General features: G+C 41.4%; 1 protein-coding gene across 1 annotated transcript in view; it reads left to right on the top strand.

The window, feature by feature from the left end:
* IQGAP2 (IQ motif containing GTPase activating protein 2) overlaps positions 1-16,492 on the top strand; it is a 125,004-nt gene that overhangs the window by 20,085 nt on the left and 88,427 nt on the right. Inside the window, exon 2 of the mRNA XM_036403702.2 lies at positions 1,367-1,466. Within this exon, the coding sequence (XP_036259595.1) occupies positions 1,367-1,466 (100 nt within the window). The remainder of the gene's footprint in view (positions 1-1,366; positions 1,467-16,492) is intronic.

The following is a 16,492-nucleotide window of genomic DNA, read 5'->3' as shown; positions in this document are numbered from 1 at the left end:
TTCCTGTATGCATTACCTGAAACTGTTTATCCCCTACTTGAAGCAATTGTCAGGGAAAAGCTGAAAACTTGCTTGTGGCATGCACGAGTCTGTGTGGGAATGGAACTAGCAAAGCACATCACAGTGCATTTCAGGAGGAGCAGGGGCTGTGGTTTTTTACTGAGGATGTGTCACGATGTTCTCAGCTAACCGCCTTGTGAGATGCCACAGAAAGCAGCTAGTCCAGCCCAGCGTTTCCGTCCCCTCCCTTGTGCCTGCACCACAGTGCCTGCAAGTATGCAGTGGCCCAGATCAGGGAGCCTATCCTCTCAGAAACAGGTCACTTTAGCAAGAGCTGCCCCTCATTCTGGTTCACTGGGTTGCCAGCTATGGTGTGAGAGGTGATGTGAGCATGTGACTGAAAACATGAAAGAATGTAGGACCAGATTTTTCACAGAATGATCAAGGTTGGAAGATCTCTTCAAGATCTAGTCCAACACAAAGCTTAGTACAAATAGGGTGTAATTTTGGTAACTGGTATATGAAGGCTGTTAACAAAAGTCTCACTGCTGTGGCTGAAATTCATCTAGAAGTCAGCACAATAGTATGCTCCTTCAGACTCACTGCTAGAAACATTTGGAAGAATTGGAGAGCTGCTCACAGAGGCCTCCTCTGTACTCTAAAAGTAGAGAAAGACCAGTCACTGGGTAGTAGATATAAATAATTGGAGTTATTTGCAGCTGGAAATGTGCTTAATAGGCTGGGAGAGTGTTTTTTATGGGAGGTGATGAGGTTGCAGCAGTAAGTAGGAGAAACCACAGATGGTTCATTTGATTACAACCGTTGTCACCTCCATCAGTGGGAGGCAGCTCAGCATGTTGCAGTCTCATGGGCTCCTGAAGCAGAAGCCAATTCCCATGCTGTCCTTGAGATACCTTTGCAGTGTGTTGTCTTTGTCTCTGGTGTTGAGGATCTGCTTAGCATGGGGCTGCTCCACCTGCTTCTTGCCTTGAGCTTCCTCATGAGAGTCCTCAAACTCTTCTGAGAATGTGTAAGCTGAAACTCTGCTGGCTCCCAGCCTCAGCCCCCTGTGTTTGAGTGCTCCATCAGCCTCACCGTGAGGGCTCCATCCTGTCCCCAAACCCAGCAATGGCCTCAGAGCAATACATGCTTGAAGAAGTGAAACTTGAGGAATTCTCTGTAGAAAGAACAGAATACTCTTGGTGACCTAGACATCTTTGTGCACCATACTATAAAAGGCCTCTTTTAAAGAGAAGTGATAACTATTTTTATTTCCCTTCTTCAGCAATTCACCCAAGTTCTAAGTAAAATTGCTCTAAAAATCACCCAGACTTGTGTATAACTTGATATGGGTTTCTGTTTGCAGCTATTGTGGATGATGAAAGGCTTTCTGCAGAGGAAATGGATGAGAGGAGGCGTCAGAATATTGCTTATGAGTATCTGTGCCACTTAGAAGAAGCAAAAAGGTGAGTAAAAGAAAGCACACTTATTCTGGCCCTTAAATGTGGACATTCAGGCCTGTTGTGTTCTTGAGCATCATAATTTTTGATTCAACATCTTGAATTACTTGGATTAACTGAATGTTGGAGTATCATAGCACTCAGTATGAGAAATTAATGGCCAGTATGAAAAGTCTGATTCAAAGAAAGATTTAGAAATAATCAAGACAACATCCTGAAACTGGCTGTGGTGTCCATTTTCACTGAAAATTGGGGCTGGATACTAAAATAAGGCTGTAGTTTTGTGAGAAACTGAGTCAGCCTTATGTGACTAACTGGAGAAAGTATTTTTCTCCTGGCTCTGTGGCTGTGCTCCCCTCTTGGTGCTACTTCTTGTGGAATGACTCAGGTCACTAAGATGGCAGAAAATCACCTGGGCTCTTACAGGTTTAATAATTGAATCATCTTTGTGTTACAGTGGTAAGTGCAGGCAGGGCAATAAGAGAAGATGGACTCTGCTCCTGCTTCAGTTCCTACTGGTCAGCAGTACTCATCTCTTAAAGCAACAGCAACAGTGATGAAACACTGATTTGAAAGTGCACAGAGTTTTGATCACCTTTGTGCAAATGTACTGTGCTGTGTTCACTTCATTCTCAAAACAAATATTCAACAACATTTTCATAATTAGAGAGCAGGGAAACAGGGTACAATATCCTTGTGCTTTTGAAGTAGCTTCAAGTGCTACAATTATTACATATGTAAAAGCCTATTTTATATTCTGTCTGATCAGACTTTTTCAAAGATGCCTCTTATACTCACGTTATTGGCACCACTGGTAGCGTCCTGCTTCTGCTCTGTGTTTCTTGATTATGGTGCTTTTACTTATAAACTGTATTTGGATGACTTTCCTATGAATTTCTATTGAGAAAAGAAAACTTGAACGGTGATTAGTAGTGCAAGCTGTGAAACCTTAGTGTGAAGATGAAGCTTAGCATCTTTGTAATGGTTTAAACAAGTGTATTTCAGTCAGTAATCTACTATTAAATTGTGCTCTGGGCCTTGAATCGACAGTGTTTCCCTTTCAATAGCTGCCAATGGTTTTGTCCTAGGGGTATTGTTATAAAAATCAGCCATTCTTACTTCCTCTTCACTACATTGTTCCATTTGGTGTAGCAAACATTGCCTCCTTTGCCCTTTCTTCCTCTTTCTCCTGCTGTGGTTCCCTGTTCAGATATTTAAGATGGCAAGTGTCCTCCTGCTGCCAGGGAGGACTGACCTGCTCCGCATGATCCTGCTGCCCCCATTGTGCAGTGGAAGAGATTGCCCTCAGTCAGATGAGTCAGCTTGCTACGCTGGCTATGTGAAGGTCTTTTGCTGAGTTAGTTTTCTCTGGTTTAGTGAGCTGACTGGTCTGACCAAGGGGTCAGAGGAGAACCTGAGCAGGCAAGAGGAAGAGGATGGGGTGCAGCTGCACACTGGAGAGAGGGAAGGGAGCAGATTTCACTTGTGGAGGTGTTAGATCAGGTCCACTGTATCAGCTAACCTCAGTGAGTCAAGGTTTGATTTCACTCAAGGTTTCTCCTTGGTATGTTGCAACTCACCTATCTGCTGCCTTATGGCATCTAGTCTCCAAATTCAACTTTTTCTCTTCCGCTGCTATTACGACTACTTTTTCTTCCTGGCTCTCTTCAACCTTCCCCTTTCCCAGGCTACTTGTCATTTTGAAATTGAGTCCTGTAGCTAATTTGAAGCAGCTCCCTTGATATTTCACAAGGAGATGTGAAATTATTTTTACAACTAATGACTTAAAATAGCATCTGCTGTGAGTAACCTCCTCCCCTTCCTTGTATTTATTTTCATAGAGATTCTTGCCACTAGCAGTTCTCTAGAGGAAACATTGTTTTAGCTCTGCAGTCCATGATGGGACTTCCTATCCAGGACAATTACTTCCAGGGTAGTTAGGTACCTGGAAGCTTTTCGGGTTCTCTGTTTGGAAAATCAGAATCTACTAATCCTGTTCAATGGTGATTACTTCATAAGGTGGGGATGAGTTCTGCAGTGTGAGGAGCATTGTACTTCCCTTACTAAGGGATTGGGCTGTCATGGATGGAGCTGAAGTGGCAGCACGATGCTGCTGGATGTCCTCCTCTGCCTCAGTGCACCAGTCCCAGTGCTCGTTAGGAAGGAAGGGGTGACCATGCAGGGCATGGTGGTGGCTCTGCGAGTGATTTTGGGTAGACAGAGCTGCTGTGAGAAAACAGAGTGTGAGGGGAATCTTCTCCCTTCACAGAGAACCATTGAGGTAATTTTGTTGTACCATGAGACTTTGCCCCAAGACACTCTTGCTACTGTGAAAACAACCCAGCAACAAACAGCTTCAAAAATGCTTTTCTACAAAGTAGATACAAGTAGAAATGCCTGAGTCCCAGGGCTGTGTAGCCCCTAGCCCTGCTTTCCCAGGAGGAGACTTATGTTGTCCAGGGAAGCTGAGCTAGTGCCAGCCCCAGGCTCGGATGTCAGAGGTGCATGACCACGCTTTTCCCAGCACCAATCTGGAGAAATGGGAAACATGAGAAAGTTCTGTATCTCTTCTCACTGCATGGTTATTCACTCTGTGAGCTTGATTAGGGGTGAAACTTGTTCATTTGCAGTCCTTGTCTGTACCTGCATGATTATAGCATTTTTGCTGTCACTACAGAGCCTGAACAAAACTGGGGACTCTGGAAAGTGAGATGGAGAGCAACAGGGTCACAATTCAAATGAGACCAGCTGGGGAGGCTCGAGTGTAAGCTTCTTCCACAACATGTGGTGGGTCCTGCCCTTCAGCTGCACTGGGAGAGTGCTTTCGCAGGAAACATTCCCAAGTGATGGGCATCTGCAGCTTTGGCTGCTGCTGGATGGAGGGGTCCCAGTTGGGTGCTGCCCAGCTCTGCAGCAACACTCATGGGATGTGCAGGCCCTCTTCTCCTGCTGTGTGCTTGTGGCAGTGGGTCTGACTCAGAGCAGGCAGGGTGGTGCCTTCAGCCCCAGGTGCAGCAGCTGGTTGTGAAACCACCCAGAGCTCTGCCTGCTGCCTGCTTGCTCACAGCAGTACCCTCCTGGGTGAATCTGGGGAGTGGGAACTGCCTTTAAGTCATATTTATCTTTGTCCTGAATGCTTGGAGAGGACTTCTTAATATTCATAATGCTGTGGATATCAATGACAATAAACAGACTGAATGAGTAAGTCAAGGTGAGTTTTTCCAGTTGGCAGCTGCTGAAATGACATATTTAAATACTATTAAAATAAATACTATTTTAGATAATAAAATGTGTGCAAATACAGTGTGCTTTGGTCCATATTGGAGAGTAATAAATACTGAAATAAACAATAAATAGCAAAAGATCAAGCAGAACATGACTGGGACTGTGTCAGGAGGCATATTTTGCTTCTCAACATGTTTGTAATGAAAACATTACTTTGTAGCAGCTCTGCACTTTAAAATTCCAGAATTAATTAAACAGGTAAAGAATGTACACTTTCAGCTGCTTTTCAGATCACTGTTTGTATATTTAATTATGGTAGCCCAGCTTTAATAAAAACCTGGCTAAAAGTTCAATATAAAAAAAGAATCCTGTCACTGGTAGCTGATGCTTCTGCAAATACCTTCTGAGCTAGGCAGAGTTTCTGTTACACCTATACAACATAGGAAATTGGTTTTTAAATACAATGAGCAGGCTTGTAATATCTGCAGAGGTCAGTAAAGTTTGATAGAGTGTTATATTTGATATTGAGGAAAGAATCTTTTTTTTTTTTTGTTAGATTGCTGGGCCCCTTTCTTCCTGAGATTGCACAGCTGATAAAATGAGGTTTTGGTTGCTGGTATATATTTTATCTTTAAGCAAAGTCTCTTGCATATTAAACAAAAAACCAAAAAGGAGCAAAAAATTGATAGCATCCCATTTCCTTGAGCTTCTGAGAAGAAAAAAAATCAAGAATATACAATTAAGAATAGGGATTTTTGCACTTCAAGAAATGTAGCCATGGATGCCACTAACAGAATGTTACCCAGACATATATCCAGTATAATTTGGACAATCATACTAGTAAATAGCAAAAGTCTAAGGTGGGCATAAAGAGCTGTGTTACAAGCCCTCAGGTTGTCTTGTATTATGTGAATTTTAACAGGTGCATGCCTGCATTTTTCCTAGCCCCAGTCTGGCAAAGATAATATTGACCACAGACAGCATCCTCCTTTCCAAAGGAAATGACCCAGCACACCAAATTCTGGCTTGGGTTTGGCTTTTGCTGTTGCTTGTCTCTTCTGATGTGTAATTACTGCACTGCAAAGATAATACAGATTTGAAGGATTTAAATTGTGATTGAAGCTTTGGCATATAAAGCAAATCAAATTTTCACTAAATGTGTTGTGGCTGGCTAGGCTTATAATCATCTATAATGAAGTAGATACTGTTTCTCTTGGCTTTTTAGAAATTATACCTTCTTATGATAAGATTGAATTTGAACCACGGAACTCCTCATTTTACTAGCCTTGACTCTCCCTGCATGAAATGCAATATACTTTGTTTCATAAAGCATATTCTGCAATTTCATAAACAGAGCTGCCAGAACATTTTTTTTTTCTTGCTCAGCTGTTCAGCAAGGCAGTAACTTGTATAAAACACTGAAGGTTTATCTTCAGTGTTAGGACAATAAAGATACAGTAAAAGAAATCTATCCAGGAAATTTGTTTTTCAGGATTTTTTTTTATGTTGAATAAAAACATAAACATTGCGTTCTTCTGCAACTTATTTTCAATAGAAAAACAAATTGTCTTGTTTTGTTTCTAAAACCTGCCTCTTTCATAATGTTGGTTTTGTTAATTGGTTTGCATGGCTAGTTGCAGTATTGGTTGATGATATGATAGTTATGACTTGCTGAACAAAAATGTACCTACGGTTTAATGTACTTAAAAGGTCAAACCCTGAAGTGTTTACTTGGCTTTTGTTAAAGCCAAAAGCTTTGCAGTACCATAGCAAAACAGAAAGCTCAAGTTGCCAGGACTGTGGGACCATGGAGGGTGGCTAAGGGGGTCACTGTTTCTGGGGAAGGTACCAGAGTCCTACAAAGACTTGGTGTACTATGAGTGAAGTCTGCCAGGTTTCATGTTGCTGTTTCTCTAGGAATAAAATTATGGTAACCATTCAGCCCTGGCAGGCCATGAGTGAATTAATATTACTCAAATACTTTCAGACTACAGGAAATATTTAAAGACCTGTGCCCTTAGTAAATATAAAATATTGTAATCCAGTTGTAAAACTACCTAATTTTAGGCAGAAAATATTAAAATATTTCTTAGTAACAAGTTTTGTAGGGGTTTGTCAGAAAATTCTTTTGGTGTTGGTAGTCTGCTACCGTGTTATAAATTATGAACTTTGTCTCCCTACCTCTGCCTGCTTTTAGCCAAATAAAATACTAGTGAATGTGGCTGGCAGCACCTCTGTAAAGGTCAAATGTTTGAAATTAGGGTGTGTCATGACGTGAAATTCCTTGAAAAAGACCTACTTAGCTGTGTTATACCTATTGCTGAAGTATCCTGGTCCACACAGAAGTACTGATCAACAAGTGTACTTGCTGTTTCACATCTTGGTCCTCAGCACACTTACCTAGACTGCCAGATATTGGTAGAAGAGCATTTTGTTTTGGAGAGTTATACAATTGTGCTGATAAGCCAGAATTTTTGTATGCAAGTGTGATGTCAGTGGTATCAATCAATCCAATAATTGCTTGGATAGTGATATTTGCATATGAAAAGTCTCGATGGTGAGATCTAAAGGCGAGAGAAACCTTTTGTGCTAGTTTCTGTGCAGGATGCATTGACCTGCTTCCTGGCGTGTTGAGGTAACGTATAACGGGTCATTGCTCTGTGTGTATACTTGTGGAATAATGATGCCCAGTAATGATGGATGTGACCTTTGTTTTTTAGACTGAACCATATGGCACTTGTCCCATAGCATGCACTGGAGCTAACAGTACAGTCACTTCAGAGCCAGTTAGTTCTCTTTCTTAAAGTTTTCCACCTTTCTTTTAGGCACTACTGTCTTGTAAAAGGAATTGTAATTCATTGTTTTGTTTTTTTTTTTTTTAATGGAAGACTGACAAATTTGAAGCTAGTTCATGCTCTGCTGCCCATGTATTGATGTTTGTAGGCTAAATTTCACCAAGAGAGCACACAGCATTTTCATTTCTCCTTCACTTTCTCCTCTACATCTTGGATTATCTGAGGTGCAACTAGAAAGCTTCTATGACTTTATACTCCACTCACAAGTCTATCCAATTGCCAGGTCAAAGCAGTGGCTTCATTCTGCACCCTGGGTAGCTCGGGGTTAATATTAAGCATGACCTGAGGTGGCCTCACCAAGGTATCAGTAGTGGCTGAGTTGTTACATTATCATGGGGAGCACATGAAGGAGTAGGGATACTGGTGGGGGTGCTTGTACATCACCAACCCAAAACTCCGTATCTGGAAGGTTGCTAAAGGAAAGCTTGGGGCTGAGATGTGTAGAGAGGAACAGAGCTGTGGGGATTAGATGTACTTAGGGCTTGTACCTTGCTCAAGAGAGTCATGCTGTTGGGAAGGATCTGTGACAGTAGGAAGGACATCATGGGAAGGAAGGACATCTTCTGCTTAGTGTTGAAGGGCTTAAGTGTTGCTCTTGACCTTTGGGTAAATCCTTCTGCACCTGTTTCATATTTACCTGAGAGCAGCCAAGGCCTTTGCTTCTCTGTGTGTTAATGACAGAATAAGTGACAGCATGTCATGGCAGTGCTTGTGTGCTTTCCCTATGCCACCCACTCTGGACTGCAGGCTGTGGTGGCTGCATGCCATGCTGCTGGAGCAGCTGGCCAGAGAGTGGTGCATTCTCCCTGGCACACGTCCCGTTGGACTATATCCCTAGTGTAGCACTCACTGCTTTATGCTTAATCTCCTCCTCTGGTCCAAGGCAAGCAGTCATCATCTGCCTGTTTGCCTTGGACTAGAGTAGGAGATTACCTGGACTGAAGTAGTTTGCTTCTTAAAAGCCCCTTTGCAGGAGTGTACTTTTCACATGTTGAGATCCTTCTTTCTCAGCTTACCGTGTCCTGGAGAGCTGTTGATCTTTGGAGGAAGTGTTTATTCAGGCTCTGTCAGAAAGCATTGTGGGGAGGTATGAATAGCTCTTCATAGGTCAGAAGAGAAGGGTTAGCAGCTGTATGTAGCCAGCTCTATAGCACTACTTTGTACTGACCACTGATGCGAGTGAGGTGCCCACAGGTGTGTATGGGATCTTACTGTGTATTGGATGCAAGAAATGACTGCTCACAAGAAACATGCTGCTAGAGCAAGAGGCTTTTGCAATTACTTCATGGATGCTAGAAATCCACATCTCCGTGACTTAGCTACTGTTTTGAGACTGAAAGTCCTAAAATTGGTCTAATGAATGTTTAGATTTGCAAACCCCCCCCCCCCCCCCCCCCCCCAATGTGCTGCTGTAGCCCCAGCCCTGGATGGGAAAAGCAGCTCAAGGACTGGAAGGGTCAGTGCTCACTGAATGTGCAGGCATGGCGTTGCACCCAGCTTTTGCCTTCTAGGTACTGCAAGTGAACACTTTATAGAATAAGACCATTTTTGAGGCGTGTGGTCTGGATTCCTTTGAAAATCACTTCTGTTGCAAATGTCCCAACTGTTCACTGTCCAGAAAAGGAGCACTCTGGCAGTTTGTATTTCATATTTAAGAATGGAGTAATGCTGGGAATTGCTTTGGCTGTGGACATTGCTGGCCACAGCCCATGTGAATCCTGTGTTAGTAGATAGAGCTGTTGCACAACCAGTGCTCCCCATCAGGAGATGGGTGGCACTGCTCTGCAAGGGGTGTGGTTGCTTTTTAAAGCAATATGCGGTCAGATTTGCAACTGGGCTGGATTGGGTTGTGAGGTTGTGTGGCTCAGCTGTGTGCACTGCGTGATGCTTTTGTTTGCTGTTAGTCTCCAATAATTCATGTGCTTATATAAAGATGACTTTGTATCCACCTGTATTTAAATGTAAGGGTCTCTTAAGAGGTATAGTAGTGTCCCAGAGGAGACAAGAGTCTATATGGACTTTGTAGGAGCTTGGACATTTGTCAGAGCGCACTTCTTGAGTTCTGGAATCATTGTCATTTGAGGCTGATAATTTGACAGCCTCCCATAATTGCTTTTGCTATTTTTGTTGCTAGATTTAGATAGGCATTTGCAGACCTCTGTGTGTGTGGCTATGTAAACCTCTCAAATTCTTTCCACCTCACTCAAATTAGGGAGAGCTGTGAAAATGCCTCTGTTCATGGTTTCTGTTTTCCAGCTCTCCATGTTTCTTTGAATTAATTATGCACTTTCTGTAATGCACAGGAAGACAGGTTCCAGGATAATCTCTTCAATCCCAGGTTTAACACCAAAAGGGGGAAAGATCCTTTAAGCCAAACCATCCCCTGGAAAATTTAAGTGATGTATGTGTTTTTCAACTGAGTTGTGGAACTGGCAGGCATTCTTGAATTAGTACAACTTAAAGTAATTCAGTTGAATGTTTTCTTTAAAACATAAGGAAAAAATTTCCTGACAAGATTTTTATTTTACAGTTTCAAATCACATGAACTTGTTGGTGTCTCATGTGAAGTGGTTGGTGCCATTAGAAAGTCAAAAGATCAACTGTGGAGTTACCTCTTCTGTGAAAAGAGAAATGGTAGCCCAAATATTGCTGTAATCTGGTGCATGTGTTCAGAATTAGCCTTGTGTTAGGCACAAAAAAAGAGGAGAGATACTGGTTCTCTGTTTCAGCAGTGGCACCAGGACATGGCATCGAACATTTAACATACTCCACTGTTTCTACTGTACATTAGCACCATTCCTGACAACTAAAGCCTGAAATTGGTTTCAGAAGCAGAGACTGAGCTGTGAACAGGTTTTAAGCCTGGAAAATTTGAGTCTGGGGGAAGGGTTGTTAATGAATCCTCTCAAGTGAATGGAAGGAGCTGCTCTTGAGCTTGAAGTGCTGGGAAGTACTTTATACAGCTTCTAGTGTCTATAAATGCTAGGCAGGTTCTAGCTTGGGAGAAGATACCTCCATGATCTGCAAGTGTAGCAGCTCTACTATCTTAAAGGGGAGAGCATCTTACAGGGCTTTTTTTATCATTTTAATTGAATTGGTAAGTTTTGACAAGTGAGTTGTACTATGGCATTGAGTGCAGATTTATTGTGGTAGGATAATGGCTAATGGCATGTATAATTTCTCAGCTATCCAGAGGGCAAAGAGCTTGACTGCCCTGGAATGAGAGTCCATGGTTTGCCATTGTGAAGATGTGTAATTCCTGCAAGGCAGGAGTACATTACTCACTTTGCAAGGCAGCAAACTTGAGAGACTGTATTCTCACCCTGGCTTTTATTGCTCCCATATGTGCTATTGGTGATGCATTCACCTCACAAGAGAAGTGATAAAGCTAGTCTGGCAACTGGAGCCCTTCTGTCAACTATAGCATGTTAACTATTCTTAGAACTCGTTTGCTGTCAATGCAGGTAGATGCATTTTAAAGTTCGACGCCATAAGGGTGTTGGAGGAGCTCTTCCAATGGATTAAATTGACTTAAACTCAATTCCTTTCATTACCCCTGTCATTCTGTTCTCTAAGTCTGCTTATTGTAGGTCCAAACGCAGAATTTGTCCGCTGAGACAATAAAAACACAGATTCCTGCAGGCATCCATATCCCACAGCACAGAAATTGCCTTGCTGTGTTGTAGCTGTGTTCAGGTCACTCATGTATTTTGTTTGACAGTGGATAGAATAGAAGAAGCTGTGGGAGCAAGGAAAGACAGGGGAATGGCTCACTTGAAATGTGCAAAAAACTCCAAGTAGGAGGCTTAACATGGGAAGAATTTGTGGAGGGCCATTGCATGCAGGTTGTGGACCCTGGCTGCTGTTCCTGGGGTGTGAAGATGGGTGGGGTTATGGAGGATGCTGCTGCATGCCAGTCACATTTGCCCATTGGGCAGCTTGTCACTGGCCTTGGAGAAAGGTTCAAAACATCAATTGTATCATAAGTTACACTCTGTGGAAGGACTGTCTTTAAAGCTTGGCTGTCAAACAGGCTGCTCTAAAATGGGTAAAAATCAAATATCTGTTTACACATTGTGCCAAACTCTTTTTCTCTGTTAAAGAAACAAAGCAGTGAAATTATGTCACATCAGTAGATGTTAAAAGCTGGAATGTATTTCTTTCCTGACAGTTTCCAAGTTGCAGATTGCATCCCCTCCCTTGCCATGATCCAAGGAAAGCACAGTGTGCTTCATTCAAGTACATCTGCATTTGCCTGATGTACAGACCCGGTCATGTGGGATTTACTTTGCAGCATGTTTGGGGGAGTGCCAGGCCTTGGTCTGGCAGCCTCTTTGCTGGAACAGAGTTCAATGGGATTCGTGACTGAAGTTGGTTTTCAGCGCTTCCCATTTTTCTGTTTAACATCTACAGAATAGGGAAGTGTTGACTTGATCCACCCAGTAACTTTTGAGGCACACTATCTTCAAGTGTTTTAAAAAACAAAAATCAAAATTCCACTTAATGTTGAATGTAAGCTATTGGGAGAGGAGAAAAAATTGTGGTTTGCTTTTTGGTTTTTTTTCTATGAAGTACTGATGGCATTGAAGGAGATGTGTGTTTGCAGGTTTTTGAATTTTTAATAGCATGCTTTTACAGTATTTTCAAATCCTTTGTTCATGTTTCTTTTCCTTTTTTTTTTCCTTCCCACGAGAGCCCTGATCTTACCTTGTGATTAGTATAATACTTAATACTGGGATGTCTACTGTCTTTTTGAGGAGAACTTACACTTGAGGTCTTGGTAAATGTGAAGTATAGTATTGAATGGTATTGGCATTTTTTCTTGTGTGCATAAAGCCAGATATAATTTTTAATACTCCTGCTGCTTTCTGTCTCAACAGAGACCTTGATCTGTCTTTCCTAAGTAAATATAGTTCTGTTGTGATTCCAATTTCAACATTTTCTCCACTTCCTCAGGGTCAAAGTGATATCACATGACAGTTAGTAGCACATACTGTTTTTCTAATTGAGAAGCAATAAAAGAAAACAGAATTTATGAAAAACAGAAAGTTTTATTTGTGAGCTTATGCACTCCTACTCTGTTGAGGAAAAGGTAGGAGTATAGGCAGACTTCTCATTATTTTTGTAGCATCTTCTGTTTCTTTCTTGTTGACGAACAATATAAGTAAGAAAAATCGTGTCTGCTAAAGTTTTCAGTGTCTGAAACTTGCAGGGAGTAACTCATTTGCTGTGGTGGTTACTGGCTGAGATTGCAATGGTATTTTCAATGTCAACAGCAATTATTTTGCTTCTTGGGAAATCATAGAATCGTAGAGTATCCTGAGTTGGAAGGGACCCACAAGAAACATCAAAGTCCAACTCCTGCCCCTGCACAGGATGACCCCAAAAATCACCATGTGCCTAACAGTGTCATTCAAATACTTCTTGACCTCTGTCAGGCTTGGTGTTGTGACCAATATCCTGGGGAACTTCACCTATGGGTGAAGAACCTTTTAATTATTATAATGATGATAATAACAACAGTGATGATGATAACAACAATGACCATAATAAATAAAAAACCACTCATTTAACAGCCTTTTCAGACCTTTGTAAAAGTCTCTAATGAATGTTTGAATTTTGTATTACAGTGTAAAAAAAATTAGGAAAGCTGGGGTAACTGGACAAGGTTGACCTTTAATAACCTGAGGTGCCAAGGAAGAGGCAACACACTGCAGCTGCTGAATGGAGACCTCCTCTGAAATCTGCAAAGGGCTCCTTATGTACTGAATATTCACTAGGGTCAGCAAAACTTATTTGTATTTGTTCTGCTTTCAGCAGATGAACTCAAAATCTCTATCTGTATTCTGCCAATCTGTAATTGGTAAGAGATTATATTTCATGCATTTTTTGTTTGGATTCATCCTTAATGCAGAAAGAATTTGATCTGTTCATCTCTGAGCACTTTCACCTTCTTGTGGCTTGTCTTTAGATTTCAAAACCAAGGGCTGAATTCTGCCATTGCTTTACAGGCTTCCTAAAAGCCTTGATACCTACACTGCAGTGCAGATTTTTCAGCAATCCACTAGTTTCCAGCAAGTCCCAAGAGAAAACATGCATGGAGTGCTTCTGAATTGCATCGGTGTCAAGATCCTATGTTTCAAAAGAAGCGACTGTCTCAGGGCAGAGTTCACAAGGCTCTCTAGTTATTGTGTTTCTGTGCTGTCTGAACTGGGTGTCACCAGAGGAGTTGTCTTCTCTGAAGATCCTGCTTAGCTGGTACTTCGATAACATGATTAGATTAATAATTAATGCTGAGTGTGCTCTGTGGCCTTTCATGTGATGCAAGACGTGAATAAGCAGGTGACGGTAATGAAAAACTTCCTCCAATCTACAAAAGGCTTATGGTTCATCACCAACAAAAAGGGCATAATAAGAAATTTGTAGAATGTTTTGATTTTATCTGAGTCTTTTTCTCTTGTTTACAGGAATGGCAAGGATTGGGAGTGAGAGGGAGTGTGAAGTTCATTTGGGAGTTTTCAAGAATAAGCAAATTCCTTTTAACACTTTCCCCTCTCCTCCACCCCAACCAATTGGTGAAAATAAAACTGGTATGAAAATGGCTTTCTGGCCTTTCAGAGGGACAGACAGTTCACCAAAATAGCCCCTCTTTAAATTTTTTCTTTTTAAATTTTTTTCTTTTAAATTTTTTTTCTTTTTAATTTTTTTTCTTTTTAAATTTTTCTTTTTAAATTTTTTTCTTCTTTTCTTCTGACTGACAGAATAAGGTGAAAGAAACAGTTTTTGTAAATGAAATGCTATGACAGTTTGTGCTTTTCCATGCATGGAAAACAGTCCATTGTTTCTTTGGGAAAAAAAAATGCTTTTGGCTGATGTTGGCTGTGCTTAAAAGGTGCTGAAGGAATTACTTGCTCTTGTTGTTTTTCAGGTGCTCCACTTCTCAGATTCATTTGAGGAACAAAGCCCCTGACCTTTCTCTGTGGTCACTTTCTCTTAGCCATTTTTTTCAGGTCAGATAATTGTGCTGGTGCATGCAGTGCTGGGACAGAGCAAGGAAGGGCAGCCTGGGTTTGCTAGAGCATCTGTAGTGGCAGAAGCAGGTACAGAAGAATAATCTGTAGCTGGGGTTTTCCTCCTGCTACAGGAGAGAAAACTAAATTTCTCATGACTGGTGGTGCAAAGATTTGGGAAGAGTGTGTGCAAATTTGTTACCTGAGCTAGGTCTAAAAATATTTGATGTGAAGCATTCAGCTTTTTGGGTGTTGCTGTTAAAATAAGAATGTGTCTCGTGTAAAATGGGATACATCACCTCAAGTCAGTGAATCCTTTCACATGGCTGCCTACTAGTAAAAATTCTGTCTGGCAAGCGTTAGAGCGTGGAAGTAAAACAAGAAAACTGCTTTGTTTAGAAGTACAGCTTTGGTAATGCCTGATAAAGCACTTTCTAAAATAACAGTTGTTAGTGCTTTTGCACAATACTGCTTTCATCGAATTTTGACATTTAAACATTGAAATACTATGGTGTTAGTGTTTGCAGAATGTTTTCATGATGACCATATTACTCCAAGGAGTCTGATCAAGAAGCCAAAAAACTGAATAACTTCAGGCATCTTTTCTCTTGCTGCATCATCTGCTGGAAAGTTTCTCTCAAGGCACACATTCAGAAATTGTGATTAAGTACCCTGACATAATATGTCCTTAATGAGTCTAAAGTACAATTCTGCCTTGAATAGAGGTCATGTTTTAAAGGTCAGAAGTGCTTAATCTGGTGATAAAAATGAGCCTTTTCATTATTCATTTCTGTTAGCTATGCTGGCTTATGGTGCTATCAGTGAACTGTACTGGATTTTCCTAGAGGTAAAACTTCTAACTACAATTTATTAATTGATGTGAACCTGTCAAGACACATCAGAGGCTTATCACTTGATCTGCAGAAGTTTCCTAACAGCTTGTTAAATAGCTTATTGTCCCATGGTAGATTTTCAAGGTTGGAGACTGGAAGAAGTGTTTTGAATTATAATGTGAGTGTAGGTGGACTCTTATATGGGAGTTGAAGATGAACTCCTTCTGCTTTCCTGAGAAAAACTGTGTAAGAAACAGTCAGTAGGTGCTTTATAGTGATCCAGACCTTTTCTTCTTTCACTGGGAAAGTGCTGTGATACAGAGAGGAGACTCACAGCTTGTTTCATTCGACTTGCTTCAGGTTTGACAATTTTTATGTGAACAGTAAAGAACTATGCACCCAGGTTTCTAAGGAGCCCATTAATTCCTTTTCCCATAACTTGAAAAATGCAATCTCTAAGATTTAACTTTTTCATGTTAACTTCTGGGCCTGCCTCATTAAAGTCAGCAGTAGCTCTATTCTTCTGGTGTGTAAGAATTAGATTGCAAGTCTTCACCACTGATTGTGTTGGAGGATCTGATGCTAGCTGCTGAAATCATAGAATGGTTTGGGTTAAAAGGGACATTAGAGACCACCTATTTCCAAACCCCTGACTTGGGTAGGGACACCTTTCACTAGACCAGGTTTTCAAAGCCCCTCCATGTCTGGTCTTGAATGATTCCAGGGATGGGATATCCACAGCTTCTTTGGGCGACCTGTTCTGGTGCCTCACCACCCTCACAGTAAAGAATTTTTCCCCAATATCAAATGTAAACCTGTTCTTTCAGTTTTTCCTCCCCTGTCACATCCATCTTTTCATGAAAATTCTCTCTCTGTCCTTCTTGTAGGCTCCTTACAGGTATTGGAATGCCACATTTAGGTTACCCATAAGCCTTCTCTTTTTAAGGCTGAACAAATCTAAGTCTCTCTGTAGGAGAGGGGCTCAGTTCCTCTAATCAGCTTGGTGTTCCTCCTCTGGGCTTGCTCCAAGAGGTCAATGTCCTTCCCAGCCCAGAGCTGAATGCAGTGCTCCAAGCTCTGGGATTTCACCAGAGCAGAGGGGTCCAATC

The sequence above is a fragment of the Molothrus ater genome, chromosome Z (genome assembly GCF_012460135.2).
Source record: "Molothrus ater isolate BHLD 08-10-18 breed brown headed cowbird chromosome Z, BPBGC_Mater_1.1, whole genome shotgun sequence".
Lineage (NCBI taxonomy): Eukaryota > Metazoa > Chordata > Aves > Passeriformes > Icteridae > Molothrus > Molothrus ater.
Note: the sequence above shows the minus strand (reverse complement) of the source record. Positions and strands in the feature narration are given on the sequence as shown.